At 40.9% G+C, this 25,455-nt stretch overlaps 1 protein-coding gene across 6 annotated transcripts in view; it reads left to right on the forward strand.

Annotated features, from left to right (window-relative positions):
* Positions 1–21,560, forward strand: part of PSME4 (proteasome activator subunit 4) — a 147,198-nt gene extending 125,638 nt beyond the window's left edge. For 2 of the 6 annotated variants that reach the window (XM_074989520.1, XM_074989524.1), the window contains 5 exons: positions 390–518; positions 2,330–2,485; positions 13,286–13,448; positions 17,711–17,844; positions 19,224–21,560. In XM_074989520.1, the coding sequence (XP_074845621.1) occupies positions 390–518; positions 2,330–2,485; positions 13,286–13,448; positions 17,711–17,844; positions 19,224–19,358 (717 nt within the window). In that variant the 3' untranslated portion in view covers positions 19,359–21,560. The remainder of the gene's footprint in view (positions 1–389; positions 519–2,329; positions 2,486–13,285; positions 13,449–17,710; positions 17,845–19,223) is intronic. The other 4 variants (XM_074989521.1, XM_074989523.1, XM_074989522.1 and 1 more) reach the window with 4 other exon arrangements.
* The last annotated feature ends 3,895 nt before the right edge of the window (positions 21,561–25,455 follow it).

The raw sequence follows: 25,455 nt of genomic DNA on the forward strand, positions 1-25,455 counted from the left end.
GCAAAAGTAGACCGCTGTGGGCTAGCAAACCCTTCATGAGCTTAACTGCTGGCAGGACTGAATTAAGCCAAGTGTCTGGACTGGCTTAAAGAATGTGAAAGAAAAAGTTAATTGAATATGGAAAACTTATCTTAACACTCTTAGGCCAACTGAGCATTTAGAGATACATATCTATTACATGTTAAAATACAGAAATTTTAAACTTCCCTAGATGCACAGTGCTCTTAAGTTACTAACCCAATTTTAAATTTTACTACTGGGCTTTTAAAACAAATATTTTCTCCTTTCAGATAACATATTCATTTCATGCAAAGAAGTCGTCGTCTTCTCTCTTTTTCTTTTTTCTTTCACAGCACAATAACTCTTCCTGTTTTGTTCTTATTTTCTAGATTGCACCAGTAGAAAATGACAATAGCTATGATGAACTCAAAAGAGATGCTAAGATGTGTTTGTCACTAATGTCTCAGGGATTGCTATACCCTCAGCAAGTGCCTTTGGTACTTCAGGTGCTGAAACAAGTGAGTCTAATCTAAATGGTTAAAATGAATGCATATCGCTTTAAAAAAATCAGTTGAGCTTGTTATTCATACAAAGTAACTCAAGTTAACAATTAAGAAACAAAACATTTCCTGCCATTGCTACCTATGCAAAGGTCTTCTGCAGTTTTTTTAATTGTTTGCTGTTTATGTTCTTTGAGTCTGTACATGATACCATTGCCATTGTAATTGCTCAGGAATCGGCTGCAGTGGAGTACCCAAAGGGACACTTGGAGTGGTAACTCGCCTTGTGCAGTAATGATGGTGCTTGTTGATGTGTGTCCTTGTAGGTATTCCACATCCCACCACCTCATTCATTCATTTCTATACTGAAGTGGCATACGTATCACTAAAATCATGATGAATGTTTTACTTAATTAAACTCCTGGTTTCAGTACAGTAATTCACTATAAATCAGCCAAAAAAGCAGTGCTAATGAGACTGCTGACTGTTTTGCTTTGTAATAAATTCCATGTTAGTGTTTTGGTCATCAGGAACAATAATCTGGAACAATTAACTTCGCAAATGGCTGCCTATTATTCTTTTCTTTTGTAAAGAAAGCCTTGTCTGTCTTGTTTGTTCACTAAAAATTAGGCCCAATATTTGAAAGTGTACTTATCTTCCATGAAAAAGGATTAAGCTTACATTTAGGTTCAAATTCTGTGAGAGGAAAGAAGGTGAATGTTTCAGATTTTGGCCAAGTCTATACTAGGGGATAAAATTGATTTTAGATATGCAACTCCAGGTATGAGAATTGCGTAGCTAGAATCAGCGTAGCTGGAATCAGCATAGCTAAAACTGATTTTTGCTGCCATCCCCACAACTGGAGGTCCATGGCAGCACTATGACCATTCAATTCTTAGCACAGCCCACTAAGCGCACTAAATCGAACCCAAAGGATGTACTGCCAGCAAGTCACTCTTCTCCAGTAAATATAGATGTACCCTTTTTTTCTAACAGAATATCATCTCAAAAAATCTGTTCTCAGTTTTATTTTTTTACTTGTCAAATATTTGACCCAGATGGGGTGTATAGTTTATTTTAAGAAATAAAAATAATTAAGGGTTTAGTAACAAGTTGGCAGTCTGTTTTTGTCTCAAAAACAAGTTGAAACGTAGTTTTGGAATGCAAAATGTTCTCTTCTTTTGTGGGTTTACAATTGTATGTTACTGCTAAAATGCACACCTGTCCAACTTAAAACTTCGTGAAAGACTCACACAAATGCTGACTATACCGAGAAATGGAGAAACTGAATGCAAAGTGCTACCAAATGCACAAAGTTTTCAAAAAAAAAAAAAATTGGGCAGATCTTTCATTTAACTCTTTCAGCCTTCATGTACTCTAGAAAAATTACCCATTGCTGAAAATGGGTATCAGCAGCAGGTGCAGTCAGACCAGTGGTACTAGCTCAGCTTTCACCTATTGCTTACATATTTTGCCAGTAACTAGCTTTTTTCCATCGTTACGCTACCAAAGTCTAGTATACACACAATTTCAGTGCAAAGTTGAGCATAACTAAAGTTTTTGGCTACTAAAAGAGGCTGATATCTGAGATCATGAACACCTCAAAAGATGTGACCTGTTAAGTTTCTCAGCTGAGTATGCAATACTACAAATAGTAACTACTTAGATACTTTGGAAATTTAGATTAAAAGAACATAGGCAAAACAAAGCTTTGGAGGGAAAACAACTTTTATGAGTAACTTGCTGCAGCAGCGCAAAAGGGTTATGTAATAATATAGTTTTTCTTCATGTCCATGTTTTTAATTCTGTTTAATCTTTGTTGCTTACAGACAGCAAGAAGCAGTTCTTGGCATGCTAGGTACACAGTACTAACCTACCTCCAAACTATGGTATTTTATAATCTCTTTATCTTCCTCAACAATGAAGAAGTAGTCAGTGACATAAGATGGTTGGTTATAAAACTTTTGGAAGATGAACAGCTTGAGGTAAACGTAGTAATTTCTATAGCCTTGTATTTTGACTTTCAGTGAAAGACATTGGATGTGAATAAAAAAGCACAATCAAAGTTTTTTACACTTATCTTTATACATCTGGTTTGTTGCCTCTTACTGTGTAACTTTGTACAAAGAATAGGAAGTTTCCATACTTAGCACTAATAGGATATGCATTCTTTTTCAATTTCTTGCATATCTAATCTAACTAATCTATATATCTGTCTATGCTAACCTTATCTATGCGACCTTGTATAGAATTATATTTTTTATAAAATTCCACTTTCAACAGGAAAACAAAATAATTCCAGAAGGCATTTAATTAACAATAAAAAATGGCATGAATCTCATTGTTTTCTGTTCTGTTGTCGATACAGTAGGAGCAGTAATAGTATCATTGCAGTACTAGAGACATCACCAGTATTGGTAGAAAACGCAATCTTGAGAGTTAAAATTAATTTCTACTGTAAAATCTGATTATGTGAAATAACACTTTCTTACTTAGCAGATGTTACCTGTGTGTATTCATTCATATCAGCTGATTGTAATCACAAAAGTAACTTTTTACTATGTTTGACTCACGTTGGTAATACTGGCTCTGTAGTATTATGTTCAAGTAAATTGGACTCTGTCCAGACTTATGTATCAGAAGTTCCTATAGCAAAGTCTGCCTTCAGTTATGAAAATCTTCAGTAGAGTTGCAGAAATATAATTTGAAGACAATGAGTTGCACACATATGAGGGTGGAATTTGTCTCACAGAACCTTTACTACTGGTGTGATGCATGAGAAATTTAAAAACAAAAAAACAAGCCTGACTCATTATTTTAAGCTGTGTCTGAAGGACTGGCTGTTTTTAAAAAAATCTTCTTACTTCTTAAATAGAAAAAACTTGCAGTGGAAGCCATGAAAATATAGAAACATAATTTCAAAATGTCCTTTTTTATAAAGTTTTCTTTTCAGAGTGGAAATACACTTCAAATCTCTTCCTTTTACAACCACTCTTGAATTAATTTTTAGTCTTGTATGTTTGAGACATTATCTGACGTAGAATTTTCCAGATGCATAGTCCAAGTGAATTGAATCTGGTCAAAGGACTGAATTTTCAGATTCAAAATAAATCTTTTTTCAAGTGCTTGTTCATAACCATTCTACTGCAGGGGTGTACATGCTCTGAGCACCACCACCAGAAAGTTTTTCCTTCAGTGGTATCCTGCTGCCCCCTGGAGTTGTGCCCTCAGTGTTAGTTTATAGTGTGTTGCTGCCACCTCAGTTCCTTCTTACTGGCGAGGCAGTCACTGGAACTGCTGCTCATCCTTGCATTTTTTCTGCAAGTACCCTTTTCAGTGGACTTAATTGTTTATCTGTAAATAGCTCTTTATTTAGAGTTGACGTTACAGTTAGTAGCAACCCTGCTTAGTGGGGCATTCATTCTCCAGCACTGGGATATATCTCTGTCCCTGTGGTATAAGCGATGTGCATCATGCTAAAGGCCAATGTTTGTTCGTTATCTGCATTGTAGCTGCCTCGTGTCTGAGGAAGACCCGTGTTCAGGAGTGTCATAGGTTTTTCAAGAGTTTCAGGCCCAGAATGAAGACAAACACAGGGACACTTAGCTCAAATTGCTACTTACAAAGAGAGCTCTTGGGCTACCTTTGGAGCTGAGTCACACTGAACCAATATTGAGTACTTGGCTTCAGTAAGAAGTGCCCCAGCATCTCTGAGAGATACATAGTGCCATTCCATTGTGGGCTGGGGCTCCTGGCATTGACACTTGTTGCTGATGTCAGGAAGGACAATTCTGGCATGGGACGCTCAACGCTGCTCTCCATTGCTGGTGCCAAGAGAAGAGCAGAGAAAAACTGACCAGGCAGCATTCCCAACCGCAAGGTCTGCAAAGCATAGAGAAGCTGACAGAGAGTGATTCGTACTGTGCCACTCACATACCAGAGGTGCATGTAATACTGTCGACTCCAGCTCTGGGAAGGGTGTCTTTGAGTTCAGCACCTTTGGACACTCTTCTAAGACAGAACCACCCAAGCTTGACATTTAGCTCAACAGCTCTGGTGCTACCATCTGTGCCGGAGATATCTGAGGCAGTGAAAGAGTTAGTGTTACTCCTGTGGCCAGATTATTTCGGAAAAAAAATGTGTGAAGATGCCCCTTTTTTCGAAAGAGCAGTCCTCATGGCACCAGATTTTTCAATCCCTGAACAGTTCTTTCAAAAGAGTGGGGGCTGTGCGGACGCTCTCTATCGAAAGAGCGCATCAATTTTTTTATCCACTTTTTTGTGTGTGGATGTGCTCTTTTGAAAAGTTTTTGGGAAGAGATCTTTTGAAGAACTTCTTTCCAAGGATCGTTGTAGTGTAGATGTAGCCCATCAGATTGTGTGTCTGTGCCCAAGCTCTGATTTAGGACATCTGTAGGATGGCAGCAGCAACATAGCTGTCAGTCCACACTTTTGCATCCCACTATGTCAGGATTCGTCAGCCAAAATAGCAAGAAGAGACATTTTTTTAAATTCAGTAAAAAAATCAATAATTCAAAAGTCTCAGTGCATATGAATATGAGACCGTCCTTAAAAATAATGTCAAACCATACTTTTTGTAACCTGTATTTTAAGAACATCACACACACAGTGATTTGTAATGTGATAGAAGTTTACTGCGGGACGTTAACTGTTAATTGAAAATAATCGGGAGGCTTTTTGTCTTTGTTTCTTTTACTTTGCAATTATAGCATCAGGAGCCACAAACAAGTCCATAAAGAGCCTCCCGCAGCTCCAGAACCACAAGTTGCAGACCCCTGCACTATGCCATCACCCAGCAAGCTAGAGACAATAGCCACATCTACACTATAGTTTTGCAGACCAAACTCATGGAGCATCTACACACAAAATGTGTTTTGTCAACAGAAACTGTCAACAGAAAAGCTGTGTAGATGCTTCACAGCCGTTTTGTCAACAGAGTGAGTCAAAAGATCAATCCGCTTTTATGTGTAGATGCTATCAGCATAAGTTTTGTCAAAACATCTCTTCCAACAGTAACCTCCGTAGACAGATGTTTCTAGTGCAGACGTAGCCTGTGAGTTTTGGCCAAGTGATCTTATCATCAATGTGCCAAATTAACTCTAGATGCTTGCAGAGCTGCTTGGGTGTCACCTGTATTGGAATGGATAGGAGATAGCACTCAAAGAAGAAGAATGGTTACTAGCCCTCTGTGACTACTGTTCTTCAAGTTTTGTTGCTCGTCCATTCCAACTACCCAACACCACCTCCAGTCTGCCCTTTTATTGGAGTTAGTATCCAAGGAAGAACTAATGGGACAGCAGTTCGGTGGGGTGTGAGTAGCTATCACTGTGAGGATGCAACTCTCAAGGGGCAGCAGAGACGACTTGACAGATATCGCTTAAGGAAAATCTTTCCAGCAGTGATGATTGGGATGAGTACACACCTACATAGGAATGGATGTGAGCAATACATCTTGAAGAAGTTACAGAAGGCTAGTAACTTTTTTTCAGGTTCCTAATTAACTTAAATGAACCTGTCTTAAAAGCCAGATGTTGACATGAGAAAACATGGCATATCTCATTGGAGAACAAATAGCCCATAAGTATTCTTACCATAAAAGCAGTATTCTGTGTTTCAGAAATATTGAAAAATTTGGCTTCCAGGAAGCTACTAATGTTCAAGATGCTCAAATCAAGAAAGTCAAGTCCAAATAGTGATTTAATGAATGTGTGCTCTTGAGAGCTCTAATGGGCATAGATGCAAGGTGCCTTATAAAGAGCATTAATGGGAACCACAAATGTTTATTAGCAAGGCTTCTAATTTGTGAAATTCTTCCTTATAGTAAAGCTTTTTAAATTAACATAATAATAATGTACTGGATATATGTGAAATCATATGGTTTACATATATAAGGTGTGTGTGATATAACGTATCATGCTGAATCATAATGAGAAACGTTAATATTTCAGTTAGAACTGAGCGCTTTCACTTCTCGTCTCAAAATACCACTTTGTTCTGTATGTTATTTGCCAAGGCTGATTTATCCCTAATGCCCAACTTAAAGTCCATTATCATGTAATATGTTTCCCTTCTTGGAAGGGCAAGAGGACCTCATGTCATATTTTTGTGTAAAATCTGTTTGAACTTGGAGTGAAGTGTCTCACTGTTAAGAAAATCTAAGCTGTGTAAGGTGAATTGCAAATAATTGTTAAAACAAATTTAGAATTGGTGTTTCAAATTGCACAAGATGGCACCTTGTATTTTAAAATAACCAATTTTACCTGCTATTCCCAATGCTGTGATTGCAGTCTCCAGCAGGTTTCTTTGGTATCAGTCATGTCACTGCATGTTATAGTATTACAATAGAACAAGAGCTGGTGGTCTCAGCTAGTTTGTTGTCCTTACTAATTGAATCATTCATCACATAATCCCATATTTACATAATTTACAAAAGTAGCTGTTTGCTTTTAATAGTTACATAGATCTTTAGGTAATTAGATAAAACACATCCTTGAACTGGTGAGGTAGAAATCATCAAAACCTATTTTGCATAGTAATCTCTTACAATCATATTGTTACCATAGAAACCTATGGCAGTAATCTTGCTTTTTCATTATAAAAATTGGCAGATTCCAGTATGTTTTGGTAACAACCACAGATTTGCTTTCATTGCACTATGTTTGAGAAGCTGATTTCAGTATAGAATCTCATTTTTAATAATCTATATATCTTGTCTCTTTGTTCTATCATGAAACGTGGCACACAAGTTCTTAGTTTTCAAGTTATCTGCCGAAGTGGGTCTTTGCCATGAAAGCTTATGCTCCAATATAGCTGTTAGTCTCTCAGGTGCCACAGGACTTCTTGTTGTTTGTGCAGATACAGACTTACACATCTACCCTCTGATAGTTATCAAGTGTAAATTCAAGTTATTTTAAGTAAAAATTGTAAAACTGATGGTTCTCCACAATAGTATATTTGCTTCTCAATGAATGTTTTAAAATGTCTAGTATTTCTTGTGAGTTCCTGTGAAATCAGTGCCATAGATTTCAGCCCAGCCGTCATGTTTTTGATTTTGTTGTAGTTGTGTTGGTTCCTGAACATGACAGAAACAAGGTGGGTGAGGTAATATCTTTTTGGGCCAACTTCTGATAGTGAAAGGGACAAATTTTCAGGCTTCACATACCTCTCTGTCAGCTCTGGAGAAAGAAATTTGAGCACTGAAGCTAAATGAAAGGTGGGACTGTATAAGGCATGTTACTGGGGCTCATTATCAAAATACTGCCTCAAAATCTCCCTGAATCAAATAGCCTCACTTATGTGCCTCTAATAGCACTGGTATCTGGCTTTTCGAATTCCAACAGCCAGTCTGTCTGTCTCCATGCTCCACCCCAGGAAAAACTCTTTGTCCTTGGTATCCCCAGCAGGCTGCAGTGACCGTGGAACTGTTTTTCCTCATTTTGGTCTAACGTGCCACAAAGCCAACAACACAGTGCTCTTAGTTTGCCAAAGCCTCATTCCATGGTCCACCTTCACCTGCTCAGCCTATTGTTGAAGTGCTCCTTGCACTTGTCCGGGTTTCCTGTGTAAGGCTCAAATAGTCATGGGAGTAAGGCATATACTGGGTCTCCCAGGATCACAATGGCCATTTCAGCATCCTCCAGTGGAATCTTCTGATAGGGAAATTCCCTGCTTCCACTTTCTGTACAGCCCAGTGTTTCTGAAGATGCACATATCACATATGTTTCTGGATCACCATGTTCACAATGATCCACAAGCACCTGAAATGCTATAGAGAACTATCCCTTTCTGTTGATATACTCCATCACAAGATGATCTGAGGCCAAAATTGGAGTGTGTGCGCCATTTATCACCTCATACAGTTAGGGAATATTATAGCCACAAAGCCATCGGGCACATTGCCAAGAGTCTCTCTTCTTTGCATCAGGATGCAATCAATGACCCTGTATGTTTGCATTAAGACAGCCCCAGCGATGGAATTCTCAACTCCAAAGTGATTTGCAACTAAGCAGTAGCAGTCTGGAGTCATTGGAGTCCACACAATAGTCATAATGGGCTTCTTTGCCTTGATGGCAAATCTCATTTTGTATCCTTGAACCACAGGTCTGGGTGAGCTCCACACACACATCCAGGAAGGTGACTTTCCATGTCCAAAAGTTCTGTAGCCACTGCCTGTCATCCCAGACCTGCATAATGGTGTGATCCTACCACTCAGTGCATCTTTTATGAGCCCAAATATAATAGTTCAGTGTGTTCAGCTGCTCCATGAATGCAAAAATAATCTGGTGCAATCTTTCCATGGCACACAGCAGGTCAGACAACTCTGATTCCTGGTCAGATTGGAAGATGATAATGTACTGCATGATCATCTGCAGTGTGTTCACAGCAGTGACCATAATAGTAAAGAGCAGCGTGAGGTCTGTACTTTCAGATGAAGATGGCTAGTGCACAATAGACAGGAACCATTGAAAAATGCTCTGAAATGCAGTCGCAAGTCTATGGCATGCTAGCATAGAAAGAAGCGTACCATGGGATTTTGAGCTAGCACCCATGATGCATTGTGAATCACTCTGCCTTTCCATAAGTTTTAACTGCAAAAGGTGACAAGTAGTCCAGTAGGGTGGCTACCCACAGTGCACTGATCTTGCTGTCAGAGCCTGAGCACCAAATGTGGATGCATTCTGCTGACAGAAGGACTGTAGTGTGAACATGCACAAGAGGGGTATTTACACCAATTTTTGGCTTCATTTGTATTAACAGAACTCGACAGTATAGAAAAGGCCACAGATGGTCTCCTGTGAAACTTGCAAGCTTGTCTCTTCCAATAAAATATATTACCTCACCCATCTTACTGGTTTTTAGGCATCATGGTAGATGACTAAAGGGACACAAACTCTGGTATAATACCATGGTTCGTGATCCTTGGAGGAATATAGAGTAATCAGGGAGATGGTATTGCCTATAGCAGTGGTGAGTCCACTACTGAAATACTGTATCTGCTTCTGGTGCCCACACTTCAAAAAGAACGTTGGGAATAGCTAAACATTATTCAGGGAAGGAGCAGTAACAGTCATTTGAGTTCTGAAAGATGCATCTTACAATGAGAAGCAAAAGCACCTCAGTCTATTGAAGAGAAACTTAAACATGACTTGGTAATGGTGTCAAACACCTAGGAGGAGAAAATGTCTGGGTTCTTTAATCTAGCAGACAAAAGTATTTTAAAAAATCTAGTAATTAGTTGAAGTTCGCTAACAAAAGTAAATTGGAAATATAGCACAATTGGTTAAGTGAGGGTAAGTAACTACTAGAACATCTTATCAAGGAATCTCATAGATTTCTGTTTCTTGAAGTCCTTAATTGTAATTTGAAATTTATTATAGTTCAGCCATTGGTAGTTAGGCTTCATGTGTGAACTAGTGTCTTGAGTTCCACTGCCTATGCCTAGTTCGCCTGTATAGCAAGAGCCTTTCTTATCTATGCTGGTGCTCTATTAAAAGCTGTGGAATTGAAGCATCCAGACTAGGTAAACAGTTCCTTCCAGTGTTGGGGTGTTTTGGTGGTAGTTCATGGGATCAGTGAGGGAAAAGCTGTTAAATGAACCAAAATACATAAAAGTACATAATTTACTAAAACAACATTGAATGTATTAAGCTTACAGTTATTTTAATGGGACTTTAATTTCCTCTGTCACGAGCTTTATGAGACAATCAACATGGCAGCTTGATGCTTTGCTTCTTTTTTCTACTTCATATACGACAAAAGTTTTCACTAATTTATTCTGTGTATAATTCAGTGTACTGCTTAAAGTCTTTTTACTACGCTACAATTTTTCTTTTAAGAAATTTGAGTGTCTCAGTTTTTAACAGCAAATAGTACATGAAGAGTACTCCACAGCAGCTTTTCCTTGAGGCCTTAATTTTTCATCCAAGTTTTGGTGCATCTTTATTACTTACTGTTTAAATACAAGAAAGCCAAATGCTACAATTAGTCTCCTTTACAGAAAAACATATTTAGCAAATACGGATGCATGGGAAAGTCTTCCACTGAATGTTTCTACTCCACAGCATTATACAGGCCTGATGACTTATGAACTCTTGAGTATGATGAGCATTGCAATATGTATGTATGGACACTATACCTTATTAAGTTGGATTTTAAAGACTGTTTCAAGGTGCTTCTTGCAACAAAATATTGCTCTTAGTAACGCTGGTTTGACAATAGTGAAAATGGATTCTAATAATAAGTAACCTAGTGAGCCTGCTCACTTTACTGCCTAGCTTCCTCCTGTTCTTGGATTTACATTAGCACTTCATGTTTCATTTAATAGCTTAGTCCTTAAGAGACTCATAAATTGCTCATAAACAGTACTGGCAGACTATTTCACTTCATCCTTTACATTGTTAATAAAGTGGATCACATTTGAATAATATGTTGTGGAAATGTAAATGGAAGGAAGTCTCAAGAGCCTGTTGTTAACTTATTATGTTTAATTATTACAGCACTTGCAGCTATACTTTTATTGCTTTGTGGAGGTTCAGAACATTATGTTCAAGAATATAATTTATTATAATCTGCTACATTGGATTCAGACCATTGGTAGGTGTTTGTACTCTAGCTAGATGAACATTCTGTTCAGTGTAAGTGTAACAGTATGTACTTATCAGTAAATGAGGCAACCACTGCCAACATTTTAATAAGTTAATTGAGCTTTCAGATTTTTTATAATGGTAGAATGTTCTTATGGCTACCTCATAACCTCCATTTTTAATAGCAGTGAGATTGTTATGACAGGACAAAATTTGAGTTAAGACAGAACCTCTGTTTCTACGGTTTAATTTTTGGCAGAGTTCTCAGATTTTAATAGTATAGTAGAGTAATGTAGTAACAATGAGTTGCAATGTTCCCTCTAATTTTTTTCCATCCATGTGCAGAATAAATTATGCGCAGTGCGGCATGTGTGCGCCACCCATAGAAACACATGTTGCTGGCTCTTGGAGCTCGGGTAGTCAGCTGGGCAGCATTTGAATCTCTCCTGGGTGGCTGACTAAGTGCGCAGTTTATAGGGAGCACTGTTTAGTAGGTACAGTTATTTTTGTAAGCAAACAGTAATTTAACTGTCTTGAAATATAATTATTTCCAGTGAAATTATAAAAAGATTGTCGCGTTTGTGAATTTGTTGGTAATTAGTTGAAATTGAGTTGGCTTGTATTTATTTGGAAAAGAGCGGTGCATGTATCCAGCATATCTATTTTTACAATCCAGTTGACTGACGGATTGACCGAGGCTAAAGGCAGTAAAATGAACACTGGAAAGTTATTGAACTGAGTCAGTGACTGTGCACTACTGCCCTTATATCATTGCCTAATATTCCAGCATTGCTTAGAAACATAAGCAAGAATTACAGGATTATGATGAGTATTGTGTTAGTTCAGTCTTAATACAAAGTAGTCTGGTAAATTGCCCAAGTTTCAGCTAGGATTACGAATATGGTGAATATAGATATTCTTAAACTTGCATACTTCCAAAATGTCCATCTTACATTGTGGATCTAAAGGTTTCATATGTGGTCAGGAAAGAAGAGATATACAGTAAGGACTCAGAGTACGCAAACCCAGAGTACGCGACCCTGCTCTTAAGTGGCTGACCTCCAGTTCCTATAGTAAACCCTGGAAATGCATGATTTGCAGTTGTGCTTAACTTGCTCCCCCTCCCCACCCTGGCTCAACACCCCCCCCCCAGCTCTGCATGGCCCCAGCTCAGGTCCCCCACCTTAGTTCCTGCTCACCCCCCCCCCCCCGGCTCTAGCTCAGCACCCCTCAGGCACGACTGTAGCTCAACCTCCCTGGGCATGGTTCAACCCCCCTGCCAGCTCACCACCCGTGCATGGCTCTGGGTCATCTTCATCCCTGCACCTGGCTCTGGCTCACCCCCCATCTCCCCTCCACACTCCAGTTCAAACCCCCCATGGCCCAGCTCACTACCCTCATACACACAGCTCTGGCTCAACTCCACCTCTCACCCCTCTGCAGCCCTAACCCACCACAGGCTTAGCCTACCCATCTCCCACAGCCCCAACCCACTGCCAGACTTAACCTTTCCCAACTGCCCCCCCTACCCCAGGACTTACCTTTCTGCTGCTTCCCTGGCTGCAGAACGTGTTTTCTGCTGGGGAAAAATCCAGACCCCCCACTTACATGAAATCTGGGTTACATGAGGGTGTGTGGAACGGAACCCTCGTGTAACTCGAGGGTCTACTGTAGTTTGAACAAAAGTATACTTTCTCCTGTATAAGCAGATCTTAGTGTACTGTTTTTATTAATGGACAAAGCAGGTATCTGTATAATAATTGTACTATTTAAATATTGTCTATAAAATCAAAGTACCATTATTAAAAATTGTTCTGGATTATGTATTTATCACAGAAAACTATTTTTAAAAATCCAAAGTCATTTGCAGTTTTAGATTTCAACATAAGTTTCTTGCTACTGAAATTTTATTGTTTGCCACAGTTCTGGATCATTAATTTTGTCTTCCTGTGTAAAGACTGTTTTAAAATTATGAATGAATTTAATTCACTGCTTTATATGTGACACTTTAACATACTAATTATATTTAATTACCTAACATGAAGTGATTAAAAACTTGAAAAATCTTTCTCAATCATTGTATTCCAATATGATCTAATTGATAAGGCCAAAAAGGCAGTAATAAAAGTCAACCATGCACGTTTGCTGTTGTAATTGATGTAGCTGATGTTTCTGCTTCTAGGTGAGAGAAATGGCTGCTACCACATTGAGTGGTCTGCTCCAGTGCAACTTCCTCACTATGGACTGTCCAATGCAGGCTCACTTTGAACAGCTCTGCAAGACGAGACTACCAAAAAAGAGAAAGCGAGACCTTGGCATGCTGGTGGATACCATTCCTTCTGCAGGTAGAGAGACTGCCCCAGAGAAGCAAATTTTACATTAAACATCTGGTTCTGTTCATTTATTTTATCTCCACACAACGTATTATGTGAATAATCCAGGTGGTTAGAACATGCACTGCAGTTAAGGAGGATGTTTTAAGGAATATGCATAAAGAAACAGATCTGTTGCTTATGTAAATGTTTATAACACTTAGGTGTTTGTAAACCATCATGAACAAAACATTTTTGTTGATAGATCTGACTTTTTTCCTGTATGTTTTGGGATTGGGACCCCATTGTGCTTGGAGCAATAGGAGCAGGAACTTCGGGTGCTGATGTGGTATAAATCGGGGGTCAGCAACCCCTGTCACACAAGCAGATTTTCATTGGCACACAAGGCGGGAGCTCAGCTCCTCCCCCGTGCAGCCAGGGGCTTGCTCAAAGCCATGCCACCTGTGGATTAACAAAAGACCAGCTAATGTTACCAACCACCACCAACTAAATGGTAAAGCTCAGCATCTTAATTTATTTATTAACGAAGCTGTTGTGAGTGGGACTATTAGTGACTTTAAAAAGTATCACTGGCACTCAGCCATACACAGAGGTCAAAAGGTCAAATTTCACCACTCCACCTCAGAAAGGTCGCTGATCCCTGGTATAAATATTAAGTAACACTATAGGACTATAGCGCAAACTTATATGACTAGGTTAATAGGGTTCTTGTAGGTTATTCTTACACACAGGTTTGAATGGACCTATGTTCGAAGACTAATCAAAGGGGAAGTGGTTACCATTTAGTAGTCACAGTCCTTATTCCACCTTCCCCTTGGAGTCACCAAAGGAAGGAACTAAGTTAGAGCTTGCCATTCCTGGAGTTTTCTGTGTTATTAGAACTGTAACTTTCTGGTAAACTGAATGCTGGTGTAGGCATTTTTGAGTCCACTGGATGAAGATATTCAGAGGCAGCCCCTCACACTACTTACTGAAATGTAACTTCTCCTCCTCCTTCAAATACTTGCTCAGGTCCATTCTATTCTAGGTCTGTGTATGTCCATATGTGGGGTCATCAGAATTTTTCAGTGGTATTTGTAGGGCTGTCCATGGGACTCCTTTGAGTGCCGCACTCATGCACTGGTATATCAGGCAGTTGCTTCTCACAAGCAATTTCTCATTCGGGTTTAAAACTTTCTGCACTGATGGACGGTGGAGGAGGTCCCTTGCAACATGCAAGGGAAGAGGTTCTGTTCCTGTTACTTCCTAATCCCAAAGGCAAAAGAGCATCTCCGACCCATATCAACAAGTTTCTCGAGAGGTTGAAATTTTGCATGGTGTCTCTGGCCTCCATCATCCATCTCTTGATCCAGGAGACTGGCACACTACCTTCAACTTAAAAGACTCTTATTTCCACATCTTCATATTCCTGGGACACAGGCACTTCCTCTATTTCATAGTGGGCAGACACCATTTTCAATTCACAGCGCTGCCCTTTGGCTTCTTATTGGCCCCAAAGGTGTTCGTAAAATGCGTGGCACCAATAAGGGCTTACCTGGGACACTTAGTTTTCCTTTACCCTGACAACTGGCTCGTCGAGGACAGCTTGCAGAGGCAGGTGAAGAGCAGCTTCAGTGTGATGTCTTCCACCTGCAGCAACATGCCTCAATTCCACATGAGCCAGCACTGGACTCTCAACCCTGAGTTTACAAGCCCAATGCTCTAACCACTGAGCTATGGTTCCCCTGACAGGTCAGGCAAACTGCTCTGAACTCCCTGACAGAGATGAAGAGCCAGATCATCCTGTAGCCCTTGGTCCTGTGCACTTCGTGCGCCCAGATGGGCTCCCTAACCCAGGTCTGATGTGTTGGAGAACAAGATTAGTGTTGGGGATGGCATTGCAAAGTGAATTTCTTGCAGCACCCATCCAGACTTTAACCAGCATCCAGGGACAACATGATATGGTTCTGTATCGGACTACTTGGTCCAGCTCATGCCTGTTGGGGATGTAGACTGAAGCCAGCCTTGTTTGAATAGACTGGAGATGGAGCTGAACATTGCTGATCAAGTATGTGCACATGGCCGTGTGACCCATGAGCTGCAGGTGGGTGTGGGTCACAGTGAGTTAGACCTTACCTCCCATATTAAGAAACACCCACTGACTGCAACAGGCAAGGCAGAGCTAGGTCCTGGCCCTTTGCCTTTGGAGCCTTTGTGTGTGATATATCATTCATCTGACTCCTGCGTACCTACCAGGGATGAAGAACGTCTTGGCACCTCACCTCCAGGTCCTTTTCATCTCCCCATGAGGGGGTCAGCCTAATCTTCCAGAGATGAGGCACTCCCCAGATGGATCTGTTTACATCCAAGCAGAACGGAAAATGTCACGTGTTCTGCTTGCTCCAGTGAATGGACAGGGATTCCTTTTCAGATGCCTTCCTCATTCCATAGTCAGAAGTGCCGATATATCTTTCCAGCCAGTGCCATTGATTCATGGGGTCCTTATGAAGGGCAAAGGTTATCCTGATAGCTTCTACTTGCCCGCACCAGCACTGGCTCGGCATGCTGCTGAACCTGTTTTTAGCCACTCCACTGCAGCTGCCTTTTTGGCTGTATCTGCTGTCCAAAAACTATAGCAGCCTTTTGTATCTGGACCTGGCAGCACGGCAGCTGATGATGGATTGGCTGCTGCATGGATGAACAGGTATTCTCGGCCCTTAGGTGGCCTAACTGGCCAAATGTTAAAAAAAAAAAAAAAAAAAATGTTGGGCCTCAGAATGGCATATCCAGGCCAAGCAGTCCCTGCTGCAGAACATCCTGGATTATTTGCTGCACCTCAAGCTCCAGCATCTGTCCCTTTCTTTGATCAAGGTTCACCTGGCTTCCATTTGGCTTTCTGTCCTCCTCTCCAAGACAGGTAGATCTTCTATCACAATATGAGGGCACAATTTTTAAAAGGTCTGGAGCATCTCCAACCATTTGTCTGGGATCCTTTCCCACACTTCAACCTGAACTTTAGGCTGTCAAGGCTCCTAAGACTCCTTTAAGTCTCTGGCTCCTGCTCTCTCCTGCTCCTTTCCTGGAAAATTTCATTTGTGGTCACAATAAAGTCGTCCCACATCAAGGCACTTATTTTTTAACTCCCCTGTACAATCTTCTACAAGGGCAAGATCCAGTTATGTCTACATACAGCCTTTCTGCCCAAGGTCATTTCCCAGTTTCAGACTAGCTAAGACACGAGGTTTGGGAAGGAATGTGGTTGTCAGGTGAGGACCACAGACTCCGCACTCTGGGCATCAGACCCACATTGGCCTTTTACATAGCTAGAACAAACCCATTCCTTAAATCTCCACAGTTTTTCATGGTAGGGTTGGACAGGATGAAAGATCATCCGCTGTATGCTCAAAGGGTTTCTTTCTGGATCTGAGCCTGCATCCACTACTACTATGAGCTGGCAAAAGTGCTTCCTTCACTGATGATCGTGTCAGCACTCTTGATCAGTATGCGGGCCTCATTGGCAGTCTCCTGGTACGCATTCTTAGCCAAGAAATCTGCTGGGCTGGGACCTGGTCATCCAGCCAGCCATTCAGGTTTCATTATACATTGACCCATCAAGCTCAAGAGGATGCTGGCTTTGGCAGAGCAGTGCTGCAGGTTGCAAACGTGTAGCCCGATTTCATGGATACTGATTGTGAGTCATCTAATACTGACAAGAGCGAGCGCCCAAAAAAAAAAAAGTTACCCACCTTCTCATAACCGTGTGGGTTTTGTTTAGATTCATTGCTTGTATCCGTTGCCTTACCTGCCCTCCTGTGTCTGTCAGAATTATTGACAAGAAGGAACCAAGAAGGCATTAAGTGCCAGCAACACCTAATATACCAGCACATGGATCCAGCACTCAAGGGGACACGATGGCTGGCCCTATAGATATCACTAAGGCAAAACTCACTGACCGCACACATGGGTGCATGCACACCCAGAATATAATGGACATGAGCAACACATCTTCCAGAACAAAAGTTATGAAAAGTTGGGCAACTATGGGGTTTTTAATCTTCAGAAGTTCCTGTAATGGCTTGAAGATACAGAGTTTAAGATTTCCCCTAGTGTGAATGTTGGTTGTGCTTTACTGTTCCTGACAACTTATGTTTAGTGTGTATTTGTGTTAGTACTTTTCATAATTTAAAAATATCTTAAATTACTGAAAGAGAAGTTTCAAGTCTAGCTGTGTTATGGAAACATATCTTGAGAGATTTGTATCCTGCCACATGGACATTACGGTCTTTTTGTTGCAGACTTGGTTAAGCGCCATGCTGGTGTGCTAGGACTTAGTGCTTGTATTTTGTCAAGCCCTTATGATGTACCCACTTGGATGCCCCAGCTTCTGATGGACCTCAGTGCTCATCTGAATGACCCTCAGCCAATTGAGGTAAAAACAGTTGGGTTCCTTTTTTCTTTCTGTTTACTTTTCCTAATCTAAAATGCACCTCACCCTTGCCCTGAAGAAAGACTGTGAAGCAGTTTTTTCACAAGAGTGATATTTTTTACTTCAAAAGCTCATCCAAACCTGCTTTATGTCAAAGGCAGTTTATGAAAGCACACAAACTCCTTGCCTTATTTCTACTGCTGCCTCACTCATTTCTGAGCTAGAGCCAAAATTAAGTAGAAAGCTGTGAAAGTTTCATTTACAATGGGAAAATTCCCTCAGTCTCCTTTTACTCAAAATGACTAATCCAGTTTTTACGCACAAAACCAAACAAAACTATTGGATAGAGGCCCGGGCCTACAAGATTGCAGCCTGATAAAAGTACTGAAAACTTGGATGAGCAACTCAAAAGTGGGGCTCTGAATGGAAATACTTAAGCTTCTTTGCTTTTAGTTGTTGCTAGCCCTCCAGTTATTGTTTATTAACATATAGTGTTCAAGTGTTGTGAAGGGGAATTTCCTGGAAAGAGCTAACCAGTTCTATTGGGGCTGACTTTTACTGGATTATAAAAATTAAATTTAGAGAGTACATCTGATTATTTTGTCTTTAGGTGCACCAAATGAAATATATTAAATAATAATAGGAGACAGTATCTTGAGAATGTCACTCTAAAAATTTGCTCTCCTAACCACTTTGCAAGTTGTGTGTGACTCAGACAAAAATTATTGTAAATAGTCTGAGGGGTAGCGATGTTTACCTGTAGCTTCACAAAAAATGAAGCAGTCAAATCTGATGAAGTGGATCTTACCTACAAAAGCTCATTATAATAAATACAACTGTTAGTGTTTAAGGTGCTACAGGACTGCGTGGGTTTTTTTTTTTGTTTTTGAAAAATTATTGTAAAAGCTTTTTATCGTCTGTCTGCCCAGCAGTGAAACACCCAGTAAAACCAGAGCCCCTAAAGCAGCAATAACAAAATAGAAAATAGAGAAGAGGGAAGAGAACTTTTGATCAAGATTAATAAGAGTTTATCATAGGGTGCCAAAGTGCAAAAAAACCCAACTAGTAAAGGTCCTTTCATCACATGTAAGAGCCTTAATAACGCTGAACCAGGGAGATTAGAATTCAAAATTACATGTAAATTTTAAAATCTTACAGCTCTAGGTTGGATAAATTTTGGCCAGGTGGGCGGGGGGGTGTCCATTATAGACTTTCCAACTGTCTAAATGTATACAAATGCTAGTTATGAGTGTCATCAAAATATAGAACTACCTGTTACATCTGATTACTTGTTACCATATTATGGAAACTTTCTACATATATGAAACTGCTTTAAAATAGCAAATTAATACAGAGCAAACTCTTTATTGCCTGCTACCCAGATGACAGTAAAGAAAACACTGTCCAATTTCCGGAGGACACACCATGACAACTGGCAGGAGCACAAACAGCAGTTCACTGATGACCAGTTACTTGTCCTTACAGACCTCTTAGTATCACCCTGCTATTATGCTTAAATAGGTAAGGCTATGTTTGTTTTGGTTTAAATTAGAAAACGTTGCCCCTTTTATGATACCCATCCAGTCAAAGTGAAGGAAAGAAGACCTTGCATCTAAGGAGAAGTGTTTTCTCCAGATGAAGTCCCTGTCAAGGCTCAGTGGTATTTTCGGTTGTTTGAAAACTCTGCTCATAGTGACCTTTTAGTTTGTGTATTCAGTATTTTTGTTTCTTGGTTTGTTTGTTTGAATAAACTAAAAGCTGGGACTTCAGAAGAAAAGAAGTTTTTATCAGCACTCCCTTTGCTTCCAAGCTTGGGTAGCCCATCAGCTGCCTTCTTCATGTCTGTCAGAGGAGCATCGCTATACAGACATATGAGGTACCTTGAGACTGAGCATTCCACATTCATGATGTTTCTGGTCCTTCTCATCCTACAGAACAAGGAGTAAGACCTGATATGAAGCCTGAGCTCTTGCAGGACAATGCTGTGTTTTGCGACTTGCACCACTGTGCCAGCCTGTAGGGACATTTTTAATGATGATTTTCTGTAGCACTGCAGGAACGTGGATGACTATACAATGTTGTTTTTAATTATTTCTGTTTCAGGTTCTTCTTTGAAAAAATGAAGACTTAGAAACATCTCTGCAAAAATAAAGGAAACTCAAAACTAATGTATTGTGTATAGAACTTTTAGTCTTGTAAATCCTGACCATTTCTGACCGATTCTGTAAATCAAAACCATTTTTTAAATACAAACATTAGGTCCTAACAGAGTTCTCTTTATCATGAATTATAGCACCAGAGTAGCTGTGGGATTCCTGCAGCGTTCTACTACTTGCATCTGTTGGGCCACATTACTTGTTTTGAAACCTAGTATCATGGTCCTGCATTGTACAGCCTTACCACCTTCATACAGTATTCGCTGTCTTACACTACCCATCAGTCCCTTCTGCTCCTGTTTCTTTCTTACTCTGTGTGCCCATCAGTGGATTTGCAGAGCACATGCTTATGCGAGTCTGAACATTGTAAGAGAAGTGCTCTGGTTTTGGATGATATATTTTTTCATCTGATCAGCCTGCAGCAGTTTGTACCTACAAACCTCAAACCCATCTACTCACTTGAAAAGAGGCTAGGGAAAGCTAAACTACCCTTTTAAATTTCTGTACAAATACTAACATCTGCTCTGATTTCTGCAGCTTAGGCCAGTACTATGGGAAGTGGGGGTAATTTCTATGGCCTGGCCAAGTTTAGGAGGTAGTCTGACCGTATGCCCAATTTACAGCCATGACCATCTGCAGCTTCCCTAAGGATGGTAGGTATGGATCTTTTCATTTGAATAGAGCCCACAGACACAAATTTTTTGCCGCCAAGCAATGTTTTAATTCAAATAAGAGTATGTACAGTGTGTAACAGCACTGAACGGCTGCCTTTTTAACAGAATATTCTCATTGAAAAGACTGTTAGTCACTATTTGGAAAAGCATACTTGGCATAAATAGAAGACTGCTAAGGTTGTGAAAGTTCTATTTTTGTTTTGTTTTGTTTCATTTTGCCTGCAATTTGTTGAGAGACTGATATCCATTGGCTATTTAACAACCTGTTTAACATGTGTTCCATGGATGTAAAGACTGTATAACTTATAACGGCATTGCTTGCAGAAGACATGGTACAGTTTGCAGCCTTTTACATAACACCATTGTGAGATTAATTTGTAAAAATTCACACTTAGATGTTAATACTATAGTATTTTTGCCTTTTGTATTGAATTAAATTCCATGAGGGCTTTTTTAAATTATTTTCTTTAGTAAAATATTATTCCTTTTTTAAAAGGCAGAAATTTTATTTTGTTTTAGTTTTCATTTATCTCATGACTACATCTGATGAGGATTTTAATGAAACATTTGTGGCCATCTCTAAATGCTAACATCATGTTTTGATATGAGATTGTAGAATTCAGAGTACCTCCTACAATGAAATAGTTCACACATTAATGTGTTTCATCTTTCATGCAACCTGTACAGTCTTCTTTACAGGAACACTACAATACAGTTTGAAATATCTATCTGCTGATTGAGTGACTCAGTACAAATTGAAAGCACAGCAGTGTTCCAAGTACAGTATTTACTAACTGTCAGCACACAGATGTATCCACTGTATAGCATAGTGCCAAAATTATTTCAATTGTGTACCTAGGTTAAAAGTCAATAAATGGATTGTTTGTAACATTTGCATTTTTGTCTTTCTTGAGCAAAAGTTCACTATTTTCAGAGTCTAATATAGGTTTGTCTTTTCCAGTTTCTATGGAGGGGTATGTATCAGATCTGTATGCACTGTGGAATTCAAGTGAAATCAGGTGGTTCATGTAATGCTGCTGCACCTTGCCATTTTACATTTTTGTTTTATAAACAATAGTCTGTTTACCCTTCACTGCAATGCACTGCTTCAGAGATAGAGTATGGCATCTGTTCAAACATCACCCTTCTGTAGTTAGCATCTGAACAGCAAATTTCCTTTAACGCCTTATTTGAGAGAGTCCCCTCATTGCTGCTGCAGAAGGAAGAATGGTCATTCAACACGTAGCAGTCTCAACTAGGACAATAGGTTTTCTATTGTCCTTGCATTGATGATACCTTAAACTCTTTAGCTTCTGAATTCTAATGAGACTAGAGTCAAAGGCTTTACCTTCATGGCAGTGAGTTCATTAGTCAAACAGCTGTCTGAAGTCACAGAAATTCAGATCTCTCCAGTAGCATAAAAATTAACTTTGAAGGCTCTAAAGACTGTAGGAAGCAGATGTAATAAGCTGTGCTAATTAAAGGACAACATTTCCTCAGTGGAGAATTGATGTAGGAAAGCAGTGGGCTCTGCTGTGCTCCCTTTGCTACGGTGTCATATAATTGACATAAGAGCCAAATCCAACTTTACATGAGTTGAAAATTCCCATTGTGATCTGGGAAACTCTGGCCAGACTGTAGAACTGGTATAAAAAGGGAGCTGAGAATATGGCCCTGTGTTTCAAAGATATTAACTTGCAACATGGCTAATAAGTGAAGTAAAATAAATCATTTTGTTAGTCTTTAAAGTGCTACATTTCTGCTGCTTTGTTTTGTTGACCATGATAGATGAGCTCTGAAGTCAATAGTAAATTGCTCAACTTAAAAATTACCTGGGATAAAAGGGTGATTGTGCACAAAATTATTTTATCTATTTTTCCTGAGGCTCAGAGTATCATTCTGTCATAGATTTGGGCCATAATCAGGATCGGATCGTCCCTAGTGAGGTGTGGACTCCAAAACAACATCCTACTCCCATCCCAGGCCTAGGGCAACCCCACTGCCCTAAGCCCTACCCTGGCTCACCTCTTCCCACCCCTACACCACTCCCTCCTGCCCTGCTGCATCTCTTCCCCGAAGCTTCCTCCCCCAAGACATTCAAGATGAGGGATTACTCAGGGAAGGGCTACTATGGGACAGCAGTAGGGGTTGGGTTCCTCTGCACTCACTGTGGCAGCAGGAGCCACAGGAAGCAGAGTGACCCAACAGCCTGCATCTCCATACCACCATCTCTCAGACAAATCACCCCACTTCTTGCTGCTGCAGTGAAGCAGAGCAACCCAGCATGGGAAATGGTGGAGCACAGAACAGGCTGCCAGGTCACTCAGCTTCCTGTGCCTCTGACTGTTTGCCCCATGCAAGGCCCCTTGGGTCCCATCCATAGGACAATTGACTTGGGGCCCCCTTAAACCACAGGGCTTGTGGGAGCCTCTCCATCCCATCCTACGGACACAGCAGCTCTGACCATGGTGTGTCATAGAAAGAGATCCTGAGACATGAGGCCGTGTACAAGAGATCTGAGGCATGAACTAAAGTCATGGTCAAGCCTTGCCTAGTATTAAGCAGAGTTCACAAATGTTAGGTGGTGAACAGAAGGTCATGCCTGCTTGTAAGTTCACAGAACCTGGCAAGAACAATTCAGAAGGGATGTACCAGCACATCCTGATACAAGGTTATTGTGTAAACGTTCCCCAAAGATGATACAAGGACATCCTGACCGTGCTTTAACGAGAAGGTCAGGGTAATGAGGTGATGGATAGAGATGTTTTGATGAAACCAGTACTTACAAGATAAAAAGCGATAACTAATGTTGCCTACAGGAGAAAATGTATATAACTTATTTGTATTGGTCTATAAAGTGATCTCAGGAGGTATGTCTGGCTGTCCAAGGGGAGAAAGTCCCACTGTACACAAGGCTGGTCCATACACGTGTTAGTGTTCCTGCAGAGACTATAGCATACTAGGACTTTGTTTCATTGACAAATAAACCTGGCCAGACACCTTCACCATTGAAATGGGGCTGTGGGTTCCACTCAGTGAGGTCTGCTGTGTTGGCCAGCTGTGCAGAGCTGGGACAGCACACACACAGAACACACAGCGCTAATGACTAGCCACAATATGTTTTATCATTTCTGGTCATTGCTAAAATTTTCTTTTGCGGCTCCATCAAAGCAACATATTCTAAAGTGAACTGAATCACCAGCATATTTCTTAACTAGCTTCCATCAGTACCGCAATAAATATTCTTTTGAATCCCAACCCATCCCTTACTGTAAGACAGTGGTTCCTAATTTTATTTGGTCATGGAGCCCTTTTGAACTAGAAAGAGAATTTTGCAGAACCCCATTCCCAGGCTCTAACCCCAGCGGCTGCCAAACCTGTCCCCCAATCTCCAGACTTTAACCACCTCAGCCCCAAACCCATCCCCAGAATTAACCCTCCTCAGCCACAAACTGGTTCCCAGGACTAACCCATCTGTGGTGCTGGTTGGGGAACCTACACCAGGCAGCCATTTGAACCCAGCGAAAGGAACGCTGGCGTGGAGGTGTTCTACAGGCAGGAAGAAGCCAAGCCATGCCTACTGGAGGGGTGTACTCTCTTGGGTAGTGGGGTGAATGAGGGGCTCTCTGCAGCTCCCTGCCCTGCCCTGAAATAATGGAACTAAATTCAGTTGGTTTAATGTCTGGATCCCTCCTGCCAACTGTTAAACCAATTAAATTTAGTTCTACTGTTTCAGTGTCGGCACAGCAGGGAGCTGCAGAGGAGTCAGCTATCATAATGAAATTTTCTCACGGAAACCTTATTTTCACATCACGGAACCCCAGGGTTCCATAGAACACCATTTGAGAAACACTGGCCTAAGACATTTAAATTGTGTCTCTTCTCACAGATACTGGAGGCAGTTCCCTTGGCCCTTCTGCACCTAAGACAGATTCTGAGTGATGGTTTCAGTGCTCCCACCTTTACATTGCAATCTTAACTTTCAAAGCTGATTGTTTGGGCAGCAGTAACATCTTGTACCGTGGTCTCTGCTCTCCGATAGGGGACAGAAGAATGTCAGGTTTTGTCTCTTCCAGCCAAGGTGGAGCGTGCTAAACAGAAGAACCAGAAACCTGAGTTGCTTGGTCTGCAAGGAGACCTTCTTGGGAGCCACAGAAGAGGCCCTCTGCCACAACTGCTTCCTGCCTGCCATGACTTGAACACTGACTGAGGGGGATTCTTCTTCCTCCAAGACCCCATGTAAAGAAGACAAAAGGAGCTTTGAACTGGACTATAGAGCCTCCCTGGCAACCACCTTTCATTACAGCCACGTTGCTCTTGATGCAATGACACAAACTGCCTCCACATCTGCAATCATGCTGAAGGCCTATCACTGCTGGAAATCAGTCGTTTGGGAACTTTAGCAAACTGAGGAGCCCCACTTTGATTTTTAAATTGTTGGGGACCCTCTGCCCCCCCCTTCAGTGATGTCCCCCCTCCCAGTTACTCCAGCCCCTTCTCACTTTCAACAGTCTGGGAACTGGAATGTGGGAGGGGTGGGAGGGCTCAGGCTCATGGGGGTTGGCCTTTGGGATGGGTGGGCAGCGGGGGAGATTTTGGATGTAGGGACAGACTCGGCAGGTGGGGAGAGCTCTGGTGGGGGATGTGGGCTCTGGGGTGGGGCTGGGGATGAGGGGTTCAGGCTGCAAGAGGGAACTGTGGTTTGGTGCTGGAGGAAGGTCCTGGTGACATTACAGCTGCTAAGTGCAGAGGTGGGACATGCATCTGAATCTGGGAGCTGCTGA

Source organism: Carettochelys insculpta, chromosome 3, assembly GCF_033958435.1.
Source record: "Carettochelys insculpta isolate YL-2023 chromosome 3, ASM3395843v1, whole genome shotgun sequence".
Classification (NCBI taxonomy): Eukaryota; Metazoa; Chordata; order Testudines; family Carettochelyidae; genus Carettochelys; species Carettochelys insculpta.